Source organism: Amblyraja radiata, chromosome 17 (genome assembly GCF_010909765.2).
Source record: "Amblyraja radiata isolate CabotCenter1 chromosome 17, sAmbRad1.1.pri, whole genome shotgun sequence".
In the NCBI taxonomy this organism is placed as follows: domain Eukaryota; kingdom Metazoa; phylum Chordata; class Chondrichthyes; order Rajiformes; family Rajidae; genus Amblyraja; species Amblyraja radiata.
The window spans coordinates 29,865,470-29,879,491 of NC_045972.1; the positions used below are offsets into that span (position 1 = coordinate 29,865,470).

General features: G+C 42.0%; 1 protein-coding gene across 1 annotated transcript in view; it reads right to left on the reverse strand.

Moving 5' to 3' along the window:
- Window positions 1–14,022, reverse strand: part of hydin (HYDIN axonemal central pair apparatus protein) — a 109,946-nt gene that overhangs the window by 40,968 nt on the left and 54,956 nt on the right. The window contains exons 9-11 of the mRNA XM_033035971.1: window positions 12,945–13,128; window positions 9,457–9,556; window positions 6,805–6,923 (exon numbers count right to left, since the gene is read on the reverse strand). Coding sequence (XP_032891862.1) covers window positions 6,805–6,923; window positions 9,457–9,556; window positions 12,945–13,128 — 403 coding nt within the window. The remainder of the gene's footprint in view (window positions 1–6,804; window positions 6,924–9,456; window positions 9,557–12,944; window positions 13,129–14,022) is intronic.

The window sequence follows — 14,022 nt, forward strand, 5'->3', positions numbered from 1 at the left end:
ATTTAAAAGGAGATAAAATCACAGTATCAATGTTGCAGATTTGCTTCACTCTTCCTCTTTGCAGTAAAATATTTTTTTTTTAATCTTTATTTCAGGTGTAAGCAAATTACTATTTTAATGTTCATGGTACATTTCGATTGTGTGCCTTCATGTTTTCATTTAAAAAAAACAGCAATGAAGGTCCGTAATTAGTGGGCATGCAGTGAAAGTGAATAAGTTAACAGGCATTAATTTGAGTGGCCTGCACAATGTCAGATGTTATTACATTGTTTTTCTATCTAAGGCATACTGCCTTCATAAGCACTGGGTCCCAAAGTCGGCAAGAAATGTACTCCAAGTTCAATTCTCATCCATATCGAGGAACAACACATTACCATACTTTGTGGTGCACCCAGTGAAATGCAAGTCTTCTTGTACCTACTGCACTAAATTTCAAGCCTGAATAAAAGAACAATGTACCTAGTCACGGAGGATATAAGTGAGTAATTCGCTAGCAATCAAGCAGAATGAACACGTCGTTGAGTAACTAAGATGAATAACTACACTTATCTTACAGTATCTGTGTCTAATCTCCACCTACTGTAGTTTCTACAGTAACTAGCCTACTTTCATTGCAAAAAGATGCTATCATTTCCGTTTAATCCTCTTTAAATTTCTGAGTATCATTTGCCATGAGTCAACAGCTCCAGGTGATATTTTTCATTGCTTGCTCACAGAACCTGCAAAGTTCTTTGAACATGCAGTTTTTTATCACGGACTAGCACAATCTAAAATTGACATCAAAGCTTTATAAAAAGTGAGAAACAGTAGCCATTCTCGAATGCAGAAGCTTTTAAGATGTCACAAATTTGGTTGTTTGCCAGACATTTATTTTGTTTTGTGTGTCAGATGAATGGTTCTCAGAAATTAATTAACATTTCAAATAAGCTGACATGGGGGAACTGGGGGTTTCTCAATCTATTAGAAGAAAAGAAAAAAACATGCAAAACTATATCTTCTTGAGCACTAAAGGATCAAGAATTAAAACAATACATGATCGTGAAATCTGTGGCACATGCAAATTCTATTCTAACGTGAAGAACTAACAAAGTCAATGACAGCATTAAAGGCATATAATAAGCAAAGATTAACAGGAAGCTAGAGGTTTCAGCAGCTTTTAAAAACCAATAGAGGCAACTAAAAAAGCGATAAAAGGAGAAAAGATGAAATATAAAGATAAGCTAGCCAATAATACAAAAGAGGATACCAAATGTTTCTTCAGATATAAAGATTAAAAGACAGACAAGAGCAGACGTTGGGCCACTGGAAATTACACTGGAGAAGTAGGAATGGGGAATAAAGAAATGTTGGAATAATTGAATACGTTTTTTGCGTCAGTCTTCACCGCGGAAGACACCAGCAACATGCCAGAAATTCAAGAGAGTCGGGGGCAGATGTTAGTGGTGGTATTACTAAGAGGAAGGTGCTTGGGAGGCTGAAGTCTCCTGGACCAGACAGACTACACTCCAGGGTTCTGAAAGATAGGTGTAGAGATTTTGGAGGCAATAGTAGTTAACTTTCAAGAATCACTAGACGCAAGAGTGGTACCAGGGGGCAAGAAAATTGCAAACGTTACTCTACTGTTCAAGGAGAGGATGAGGCAGAAGATGGAAAACTATAGGCCGGTTAGCCTGACTTCAATGGTTGACAAGATTTTAGAGTCATTTATTAAGGATGAGGTTTCCTAGTACTACTAAGAGAGAGTTAGGTTTAGATAGATTTACCTCTTCGGGCTAAAGGAATCAAGGGATATGGGGAAAAAGCAGGAACGGGGTATTGATTTTAGATGATCAGCTATGATCATATTGAATGGCGATGCTGGCTCGAAAGGCCGAAGGGCCTACTCCTGCACCTATGTTTTTCTATGTTTCTAAAAGCACATGATATAATAGGCTAAAATGGTTGTTGTTTACTTGGATTTTCAGAAGGCTTTTGATACAGTGCCACACATGAGGCTGCCACAGAGTATGGAGGCCCATGACATTAGAGAGAAAATACTAGCATGCATAGAAGATTGGCTAACTGGCATAAGGCAAAGAGTGGGAATAAAGGGAGCCTTTTCAGGTTGGTTGCCGGTATTGATGATGATGATAATACTTTATTGTCACATTTTGAAAACGCCCCTTTTTCCTGTGTCCACTGCCATCGCTGAATCCTTCCACTCTCCTCCACTGTTCCCAGTCGTCAGAGTCAGGCAGGGGTCAAGCCTCGGATGTCTCCAGGTCCACAGGGGTCGATGTTGGGTCCGCTACCTTTCACGTTATATATCAATGATTTGGATGATTAAATTGATGGCTTTATTGGCCAAGTTTGCAGAGGATACAAAGATAGGAGAAGGGGCAGGTGGTGTTGAGGAAGTCAAGAGTCTGCAGAAGGACTTAGACAGGTTGCAAGAGTGGATAAATAAGTGGCAGATGGAAGAAGAGCAGCAAAATGTGCAGTGATGCATTTTGGTAATAGGAGAAAAGGCGTAGACTATTTTCTAATTGGGGAGGGGTTTCAGAAATCGGAGTTGCAAAGAGACATGGGAGTGCTGGTGCAGGATTCCCAAAAGGCTAATTTGCCATTCTAATCATTAGTAAGAAAGGCAAATGCAAAGTTAGCATTCATTTCAAGAGGATTAGAATATAAAAGCAGGGATGTAATGCTGAGGCCCTATAGGGCACTGGATAGACTGTATTTGGAGTATTGTGAGGAATTCTGGGCCCCATGTCTGAGGAGGGATGTCCTGGTGTTGGAAAGGGTCCAGAGGAGGTTTACGAGAATGATTCCGGGCATGATTGGATTAACATATGATGAGTGCTTGATGATTCTGGGCCTGTACTCACTGAGTTTAGAAGGATGAAGGAACTATCTCATTGAAACTTAACAAAATAATGAAAGGGCCAGATAATGGATGTGGAGAGAATGCTTCCTTTAGTGGGAGAGTTTAAGACCAGAGGGCACAGCCTCAGAATAAAAGGATATATCTTTAAAGCAAATGAGGATGAATTTCTTATACAAGAGGATAGTGAATCTGAGGAATTCATTGCCACAGACGGCTGTGGAGGCCAAGTCTTTACATATTTTTAAAGCAAAGATTGATAGGTTCTTGATTAGAAGGCTGTCGAAGGTTACGAGGAGAAAGCAGGAGAATGGCATTGAGAGGGAAGGATAGATCAACCATGATTGAATAACGGAGCAGACTCAATGGGCCGAATGACCTAATTCTGTTACTAGATCTCATGTGTCAACTTATCAACCCAGATCTCGAATGTTTGGTCGAGAGCTAAAAAAATGAGTAGTAAAGGGACTCTAAATAGATTAGCAACTAATTGGAAACAAACCTTGCAAGTTTTTTATCAATGTAAATGGTATCGGTACAGATAAGTACAACGTTCCAAGAAAACCAGGTGCAGAAAATGAGCAACTATCTGAGGAGTCTATATATGTGCAGTCTATATATGTGCTAATTTGTAACAGCAGCAACACCTTAATAGCCATTGCCATTATGGGATGCGGCCACAAATTTCAACAACACCCTCAGTGCAAAGTTTTAAGAAAGAGTAAAGAAGGCATTCTGTATGCTTGCCTTCTTTGGTCTGGGCACTGAGTATGAGTCAGGATGTCATAATGCAGCTCGAGAAGACTTAGGTAAGGCCATATTTGTAGTATTATGTGCAGTTCTGGGCACAGGAAGGGTGCAGAGACGTTGGAAAGTGTGCAGAAGAGATTTGCCAGAATCCTGCCTGGATTAGCGGGTATTAGCTACAAGGAGCACTGGAGGTTAAGGGGAGACCTGACAGAATATACAGTTATAAGAGGCATACATAGGGTAGACAGTCAGAACCTCATCAGAATTCCTATTCACTGCAACAAATATGGACAGTCAACCATTTATTTTCCTGCAGAGAAATTAACACGTGATTTATGGGGAAAATGTGCCGCTACTGAATGCTGGAGACCAGCACTGCAAACCAGTACAACTCCAGTACATGATGTTCAAGGGGTTTCCTGATCCACAGGTATACAATTTAGATTTGTTAAATCCTAATACAAACTTCCAGCACAGCATGGATAGCTTCTTCTCAGATATCTTATTTTGGCATAACTGGATAATTCTTGATTTGGCCTTTTTAATAAAGTTTTGTGCATATATTATTACATTTTAATATCACATATAATACAGGCCATATACTAATTACCAGGGCTTTGGATCTACAGCAGTGAAAGTACCTACAGAAGTCAGCCCCATTACATATGCCCCATTTACTTTCTATGAAGCAATAGTCTCAGGAAACATAGTAGTTACAATGAGCCACTAGGAGTGCAAGTAACCATGAAGAAGGTGGTGCATCCCAAACTGCAACCCACACGAATTTCAGACAAGTATTCAAAAATGAGCTTGAATAGGTTAAATAGTTCCCTATCATTACATTAATCTTCAACCTCTACACTAATTCCCTGCTATTCCTCAGTATTCCCTAATCTAAATAGTATTTGGAAATCAATCTCAAGTCTTCTATACTCTCATCAAGTAAGCCCTCAGAATCTAAAATCTATAGTAAACTGTGAATAAACGTTCATCTAAATTGCCAATTTTTCCTTCTGAAAGCATGATCTCTTGATCGATTCTCCAACGATGCACTATCATGCCTTTTAAGAACTGTATATGTTCCAACGCGATCACTGCTATTTTTCAAAATTCCAGGAGATTTAGGCAAAATCATCTTAATCTTTCTTTGTAGGATAATTCCATGTCCCTGCCTCCAACAATCTACCCCCTATCATTGGCATCAACCCATTAAACCATCTTGCACTTGTTCTACGACAACTATTGTATACCCTTCCTCTGAAAGGATTCAAGACTTCAAATCAAGAGAATAAAGAGTGATTTATTGTCATATATGCCAAAATGGAACTTACAGCAGCGCAACTTAGTACTCTGTAAACATGACAATCAACAGCAAAAAAAGTTCAGTCATATTTTAAGAAATAAACAATAATAGTGTAAAGACAAAAACAGTTTTCAAACAGAACCATTTTGGTTGTTTATTGTGTTTACAGATTACTATGTTCACATAGACAGACACAAAAAGCTGGAGTAACTCAGCGGGACAGGCAGCATCTCTGGAGAGAAGGAATGGGTGACGTTTCGGGTCGAGACCCTTCTTCAGACTGGATAGGGATAAGGGAAACGAGAGATATCAACAGTGATGTGGGGGGGGATAAAGAACAATGAATGAAAGATATACAAAAAGAAACAGGCCATTGTAAGCTGTTTGTAGGGTGAAAATGAGAAGCTAGTGCGACTTGGGTGTGGGGGGGGGATAGAGAGAGAGGGAATGCCGGGGCTACCTGAAGTGAGAGAAATCAATATTCAGCTGTAAGTTGCCCAAGCAAAATATGGGATGCTGGTCCTCCAATTTACATTTAGCCTCACTCTGACAATGGAGTAGACCGAGGACAGAAAGGTCTGTGCAGGAATGGGAAGGAGAATAAAAGTGTCCAGCAACCAGGAGATCAGGTTGGTTCACGCGGGCTGAGCAAAGATGTTCCGCAAAACAAGTACCCAGTCTGCATTTGGTCTCGCCGATGGATAAGAGTCCACATCTTGAACAACAGATACAGTAGGTGAGGTTGGAGAAGGTGCAAGTGAAACTCTGCCTAACCTGAAAGGACTGTTGGGGTCCCTGGACAGGGTTGAGGGATAGCGACAGGTGTTGCATCTTCTGCAGTTGCAGGGGAAAGTACCTGAATGACCAGTGCATAACGGGATATAGATTTAATGCAAACCAGTGGAATTAGTATAGATAGGCATGATGGTCAATATGAACCTGCTGGGCAGAAAGGCCTGTTTGTATGCTGTACAGCTTTATAACACTGCTATACTTAAAGAAGGACCAGCACCTTTCAAGGGCAATAAAGAATGGAATTAAACGTGGGCCTTGTCAGCAATGCCTACATTCTATTTATGGGGGGAAAAGGTATAAACAACAATATAAGGTGATATGGAAAATCAATTTCACACTTCTTTTCAATGCTTTGAGCAAGATGAAGATTATTAACAGAGTAGACTACTCTCAGAATATGTACAATGTGGTTTCATGCAAAATAAGACATCCATTATGTCCAAGCAATATGACTCACCCACAAACGGTAAGAGCATAAGGAAATAGTGCAATGCATTTCAGTTGCCGCATCTACGGCCCTGTGACTTCTCAAAACAAGACTGCCAGTGTAGATCCCAATAAAAGCAGTGTTGTTTAGAATCCAATATATCCTGTGCAAACTCATTTCGCATATGCACTTCAAAACCACAAGGCAGAATAGTCTGGAGAACCTTTGAAACCAGGTCCTGAGGGTGAAAAGACATTCTCTGTCCCAGCCTGCGCCTTTTTTTTAAAAACTGAATCTCATAAAACTAAAGCATGTTTTCAGTACAATTTATCACTTAAATGTGCAAATTGTTTCCAACTTCTGCTGACAGGCCACAGATGGACAGGGCAATGAGTTTTTTCAGACCTTTCAATCGTAGAACCAGAGGATAGATATAGAATTAAAATGAACCTGCCAAGGTATAATAGATAAATGGACAAGTAAATAAAAAATAGATCAGCTTGAGACAGAACACAAAGTGTTCTAATCAGCTAGTACATTCTTGCCTGGTCCATGAAACTCCATAACTGAATTTTTCATTTAACTGGATTAAGTATCCTAATTATTTCAGAAAAAAAGCATTCAAGCCTATTTTCTAGATTGACAGAATGTAATTATATAATTTACCTCATATGTGTGACGAGAGTTTAAAAAGATGTGTCCCATGTCAATCAGGTCAAAATTCAGAAGCAGCTTGGGGCCCATACCTTCAGCCTTGATACGGAGAGGCAAGCGAGTCTGCCGACCTGGAGGACCAAAGCATCAATGTGTGTCCATTTTTAATTTTACCAGATTTATCTAACAGCATGTGTATAAGCAGTGGCAAGCAGCATTAGTGATAGCTTGTTTTCATTGATCATTTTTGTAATCTCAGTGAACTGTGGTAGTTCACACACTGAACCACCTGATGTCTGCAGGGAACAACACCTCCTTAAAGAGCACCATCACTCTGCCTCATAAAGGGCTATAAGTTCCACACATAACCTGGCTGAAATTCGCAGCCTGGACTGGACTCTTTCCCAATGGCATGGCACTTGGCTGAGTACAGAAAATACAATCTATAATCTTGTAATTAAAATGAACCTGCCAATTACAGATCTATGAAAAACAGATTGGCTTGGACCATAATGTTTTGTCTTCTAATTTAGATAATATATTATTGTAATGAAGTCACAGGCTCTAACCTTTTAGGAAACCTGAACTGCTGTCTGTGTGGAGTTTCCCTGTTCTTTCTGTGACCAAGCAGGTTTCTGCCTTAGTGCTCTGGTTTACTCCCACAAAACTGTGTGAGTCTGGAGGTTAATTGACCACTCTAATCACCCCAGAAATGGTGTAATTTGGAGGGGAGTTGATGGGAACATGAGGAGAATAAAATGTGTTAGGGTAGAATTGATATATAAATATGTTCAATGGTTATGATGGTCTCAGTGGGCCAAAGGGCCTGTTTCCATGCTATATCTCTCTGTGACTCAATGAAAATTGAATACGTTTCAACTGCTGTAGTGCCAGCTTGGGAATATTTGACCACCTGCCTAACAATTCGAACATGAGGAAGAGTCCGAGCTTTCATTGTGGACAACCAAGTCAGTTTTCTTCTATAGTCATGAAATATCGATTTCTAGTGACATCACACAACTCATGATGTATCACGTGAAACTACTGAATGAATTGCCAACTCTGACATTGAAGTTTTGCCAATCAAACATGCATGTAGCTGACAGTTTAGCAGGAGTGATAGAAGGTTCCTACTATCGTTATGGCATGAATAGTACTCTCAACAGCACCCAATATTCATCTCACCAGTATGACAACCTTTCCCAATGGCACACCTTGAGCCATGTAGGAGCTATTAGACACTGATACTATTTAAATGCTTGGAACTTAGATGTCAATTTCATGTACGGCTGGGTACTAGGGGCACCATATTGAGCCACTAATCATCGTGAACAATGCCCAGTCCACCCTGGGCACAGCTCTCTCCACCATCAAAAGCATCGACAAGAGGAGCTTCTCCAAGAAAGGACCGGCATGTTCCAGTACGGAGGAGGGATAAGGATGACAAAGTAAGGGAACATAATATGAACCCGATTAACTGAATCAAACTCGATGAACACGGTTCAAATACATTGTGAATGGTAAAACAGAACAAAATACCGAAGCACAGTCAAAATTCTTGAAGGCAGAGGAAAAAGCAAGCAAACAACCATCCTCATAGGTACACAAAATTGCTGGGGAAACTCAGCGGGTGCAGCAGCATCTATGGAGCGAAGGAAATAGGCGACGTTTCGGGCCGAAACCCTTCTTCAGACTCTTTTTTTTTGTGCCAGGAGAGCCGGGTTTGTGGATTTTGGGGAGAAGGTAAAAACGGGCCGTGCGGGGCTGGGGAACGATGAGGTTGGAAGCTTGGTCGGGCAGGGCGTGGGAATTGATGAAGCCGGTGATGGTGCTAGAAATGGTGGCCTGGTGCTCGTCAGTGGGGTCATGGTCCAAGGGTAAGTAGGAGGAGGTGTCCGAGAGTTGGCGCGTGGCCTCAGCTTTGTAGAGATCGACGCGCCAGACTACCACGGCACCTCCCTTGTCGGCTGGTTTGATGACCCAATCTGGGTTTTTGCGGAGTGCTTCAATGGCAGTGCGTTCAGAGGGGGAAAGATTAGAGTGAGACAGGGGAGTGGAGAAGTTGAGGCGGTTGACGTCGTGGCGGCAGTTCTGAATAAAGAGTTCCAGAGCCGGGACTTTGTGAGGGGGGGTTCCACGAGGAGGGAGTGCGTTGGAGACGGGAAAAGGGGTCATCATTGGGGGGCGAGGACTCCTTCCCATGGAAGTGCGCTGTGAGGCGGAGACGACGGTAGAAGCGCTCCAAGTCATGGTGGGCGCGGAACTCATTGAGATGGGGACGGAGGGGGACAAAGGTAAGACCTCTGCTGAGGACAGACCGTTGGGTGGGGGAGAGGGGGAGGTCGGGGGGGATGGTGAACACCCGGCAGGGGTGGGAGTTGGGGCCAGAGGAAATCTCATCAGAACCATCCTCATACTTGATATTAGAGATTCAGACTAGAAATTGCCATGAGAGAAGAACATTAAGACATTCATCTGCAGTGGTGGAAGTTGTGTGCTCAGCAAGGGAATGAGCTAGTAAGGTAGAGTCAAGAGCCAGGTGACAAAACAGGATGGGCCAGAAGTAGGGCAAGGCAAATTAAGCTTAATATTCAGTAGAGCAAAGGTGTAAAGCAGTGGGGCACAGTCATTACAGTGGAATAATTAACATGCAATATTCTATACCTGTGACATCACAGTAGATTGTCCACTGAAATATCTTCGCTTCCTTTGGTTTGCAGATTATACTTATTTCATGTGTTGAATTGGGCCAGATATCTCCTTCCTGATGAAAAAAACAAAAAGCATAGCCAGTTATATTGTCAGGAGACAAATAGGAACATTCAAGTAAGCATGGTGGAGGATTAGATGGATGTTTGATTAACGAACCAGGAAGTCATGAGAGAGGGGAACAGAGAGGGGATGTGACTTGCAATAGCAATCATAGTTATAATAAATGACCTATTAATATAAAACAACCTGATCTAATGAGAATAGGGCATACTCAGAATCCTGACTAATGAAGGCCAATGTATTAAAGGTCTTCTTGACCACCCTATACCACTTTCAGGTAACTATGTACATGCACTCCTAGATCTCTCAGTTCTATAACACTCCCCATGTCCTTGCCATTCACTGTGAATGTACTGCCCTAGTTTGACTTTCCGTAATGCAACACCTTGCACTTATCTGTATTAAACTACCATACATACCCTCAGCCCACTTGCCCAGCTGATCAAGATCCTACTGTTTTTTTTTAAACTACCCTCGCTATCTATGATAACACCGACTTTAGTTTCATCAGCAAACTTACTAATCATGTCAGTATATTCTCATTTAAATCAATAATAATCACAAATAGCAAAGGGCCTAACACCAATTAGTGATGCACCTCACTAGTCACAGGCTCCAGTCTGAAAAACAACCTTCTACCATCACCTTCTACTTCCTTCCATGAAGACAATTATCTATCCAATTCACTAGCTTTCCTTGGATAACATCTGTGGATTTACCCTCATTAACCTTTGTGGTTATTTCTTTGGAAAAAATCTAGTAGCTTTGTAAAATATCCAGCCTGTACAAAACCGTGCTGACTATCTCCAATTATCCCTGTCTATCCCTCAGAATCCTGTCCAGTAACTTGCCTACAGCAGATGTTAGGCCCACTGGTTCATACATAGTTCCCAAAGTTTAACCCTTCTAATATGGAGGCACAACATAGCCATCTTCCAGTCTTCTGGACAGAGGTGGATCTAGTATGAAACCAATGAAGCTTATGCTTCAGTGCCCCTAATCCTGGAGGGGCCCCAGAAGCATATTCTTCTGATTTAAAATCCGCAGCCCCTCCCACGGGCTCTCTCGGGCAATGCACCTGCGCCACTCTCCGTGCCGGTGGGCGGGGGTCAGGCCCGACATCAACGTCAGTGTGCGTACGCCCCTTCCCTCCCACCGGCTCTCTCGGGCAATGCGAGAGACAGAGACAGAGACAGAGACAGAGACAGAGACAGAGACAGACACACACACACACACACACACATACACACACACACACACACACACACACTTTTAAAAGTATACTAGACTAAGTGGGACCCGTTGGGTCCCATATTCACATAGGAGGGCCGGTCCCTGACGCAATATTCCACCTCTCCACCAATTCCAATATTGGTGGCCAGTGGGGTGGGGGGGAGGTTTGCTGGAGCGCTGGTATGGGTGTTGTTGGCTGCAGGGACTACTGTTCTCCAGAGGGCTAGTATGGACATTGTGGGCCAAATGGATTCTTGGGTTGGCAGCTCAATCCCTCAAGCCTGATGTGCTGGCAGCTCAATCACAGCTGGTGGGCTGGCAGTTGACAGGAGAGAGATTCGCAACATTTTTTAAACACTAATAACACTTTTGTTTTTCATTGATGGGAAGAATCCTCCGCACCTGTTGAGCAGAGGGGGACTGAGTAAGATGGCCAAAAATCACAGCCGTGAGTAGTAGCGTTTTATCTAAAATCAATATAGTGCAAACAGGAAGTTGTCAAGTTTAGACAAACAACCATCTGCAGTGCCTTTTCACTTCAACCCAAACCCCCCAAACAACCATTTACATGCAGTGCCTTTTTACTTCAACCCAAACCCCCCAAACAACCATTTGCATGCAGTGCCTTTTTACTTAAAAACAACCATATTTTCATTTTCAAACCACATTAAGGGCACTCACAGTTGAGTAGACACGTGTTCAGTGTTATTCAGAGCTCAGAGAGACGTGACCCTCTGGCATCCTCCATCATGCAGAGACTGAGTGAGGCACCCCACTTCCGGGTTTTATAGTCCTTCCCCCCTCCCACCAGCAGTGGCAGCAGAGAGAATGGCAATTTTAAAAAAAACATTAATATCTTTCTCATTTCTCATCGATCGGAAAAATTCTCCGACCCAGGCAAGCGGAGGGGGGCTCTGAGCGAGGTAGCCAAAAATGATGGCCGTAGGTGGCGGCGTTCTCTCGGAAATCAAAGCACAGCGAGCCAAAAGCGGTCAAGATCTTACTTTTAGATAGATAGATAGATAGATAGATAGATAGATAGATAGATAGATAGATAGATAGATAGATAGATAGATAGATAGATAGATAGATATGATAGATGATATGATTATTAAGGGTTTGGACATGGTAGAGGCAGGAAACATGTTTCCAATGCTGGTAGAGTCCAGAACCAGGGTCCACAGGTTAAGAATAAGGGGTAGGCCATTTAGAACGGAGATGAGAAAATACTTTATCACACAGAGAGTTGTGAATAGGCAATGGATGCTAGATTAGGCCATTCTGCCCTTCAAGCCAGCACCGCCATTCAATATGAACATGGCTGATCATCAACAATCAGTACCCCATTCCTGCCTTCTCCCCATATCCCCTGACTCCACTATCTTCAAGAGTGGAGTGGCAGGGGAGGCCAATTCTCTGGAGGCTTTCAAGTAAAAAATAGATAGAGCTCTTAAAGATAGCAGAGTCAAGGGATATGGGGAGAAGGCAGGAATGGGGTACTGATTGTGGATGATCATAGAAATGCCTATTGTCTATTTCATGAAATATATATATTTTGGGGGTTATTTTACTGCTTATGTGTACGAAAAATTTGAAACTTCTGTTATGTAAACTACTAGCAGAAAGCTTGAGAACCACTCTCAATTTATAGAAAATGCAGGAGCTTCAATGCCGGGGGCCGAGACAACCTGTCGTGGAACAACCCCATTGAAGAAGATAACAGTGGTTACCCTGACCTCATTTCTGGTTGCGAAGGGGCCCCCATAACAGTTCAAGCTTCAGGGCCCAAACAATGTAGATCCGCCACTGCTTTTGGCCCTCATCCGTGTCTAATAAAGATTTATTTATCTCAGACAGCTGCCTGCAATTTCTTCCCTAGCTTCCCTACAGTGTCCTCTGATCAGGCCCGGGAGATTTGTCTACCTTCATACGCCTTAAGAAATCCAGCACCTCCTCGACCATAATAATGACTGTCCTCAATACATCTCTATTAACTGTCCAAAATTCCCCACTCTTCATGTCTTTTTCGATAGTCAGAGGAGAAATAGTCAGTGAGGACCTCGCCCATCTCCTGTGCAGAACAAATATGACCACATCCACTGCCCACATATGCATGATTATCTCTGCAATCCAATCCTACCACTAACCAATGGTTCAATGGACAAGGTATCATCAGACAGCAGCATCTTGTCATCCTGCGCCATTCGGCAACGATTCAGAAAGGTACGGGAAAGGATGGAAATGCGTTCACGTAGTGCAGGATCTCCAGCGCACTCCTGCAAAAAAAATTCTGTCTCTTCCTCTTCCTCACTCTTTAAGTCTGAAAAGAATCTAACAAAAAAATCCAGATTAGGTGAGGTGCAGATCCTAAAGCTCAAATCACAAACATGGACAGGATTGAGTGCTCTACACATATATCACATCCATCATCCATGAAATGTCTTCTCTTAGAAACTGACAGTAATAAAAATAAGAATGGCTGAAAATACACAATGTATTAAAAGGACACGCTGACTCACCTGAGTGGAACTCTACACCTGCCAATTGTTTTCTCTTCTGGCAATTATGAGCCTTTTATTTTCTGTATTTATTACAAATATCACCATTACATATTCTTGCATGATTGCAACATCACAGTGTAATTGAAGCAAAATATGAAACTCTTTACTGATGTGCAAATCAGGCAGGATCTTATGGCAAGCAGAAGACACCTTATAAATTACCATTTGTTGGTGCATAATTTGAACTGTACAATTGATTTCAGAATAATGGCATTCCTTGGTGAGGATTGTGAAACCTCTGCATTTGCACATTCATTGCCCATTAAAGTTCAGAATAAAGAAAACATTTAGAATAATTCATGCATTTGCTTTTAATTATGTGATATTTGTCAATCCCTTGCAATGTTTCTCTGCCCCAGAAAATTTGCTATTTAAATTCTCATGTCTTCCTTCAGGTTGTGAATTTTAGTTGAGACAGGCCAAGGCCACGGATGTCCCATTCCTTTCACCATCAAACATCAAACATCATGCATATGAAAAAAGTACTGAACTAAAGAATACAGGCAAAAATCCAACAAACCCAACTGGGTGAAAAGAAGGAAGCTCGAGAAAAAATATCCACGGGTGGAATGAAGCAGATGAAGTAATCAGAACAAAATATCAAAGGAGAAATGAGAGATTAGGACAAAGAAAGATGATCTTGAAGTGGGCCACATCTTGTAAT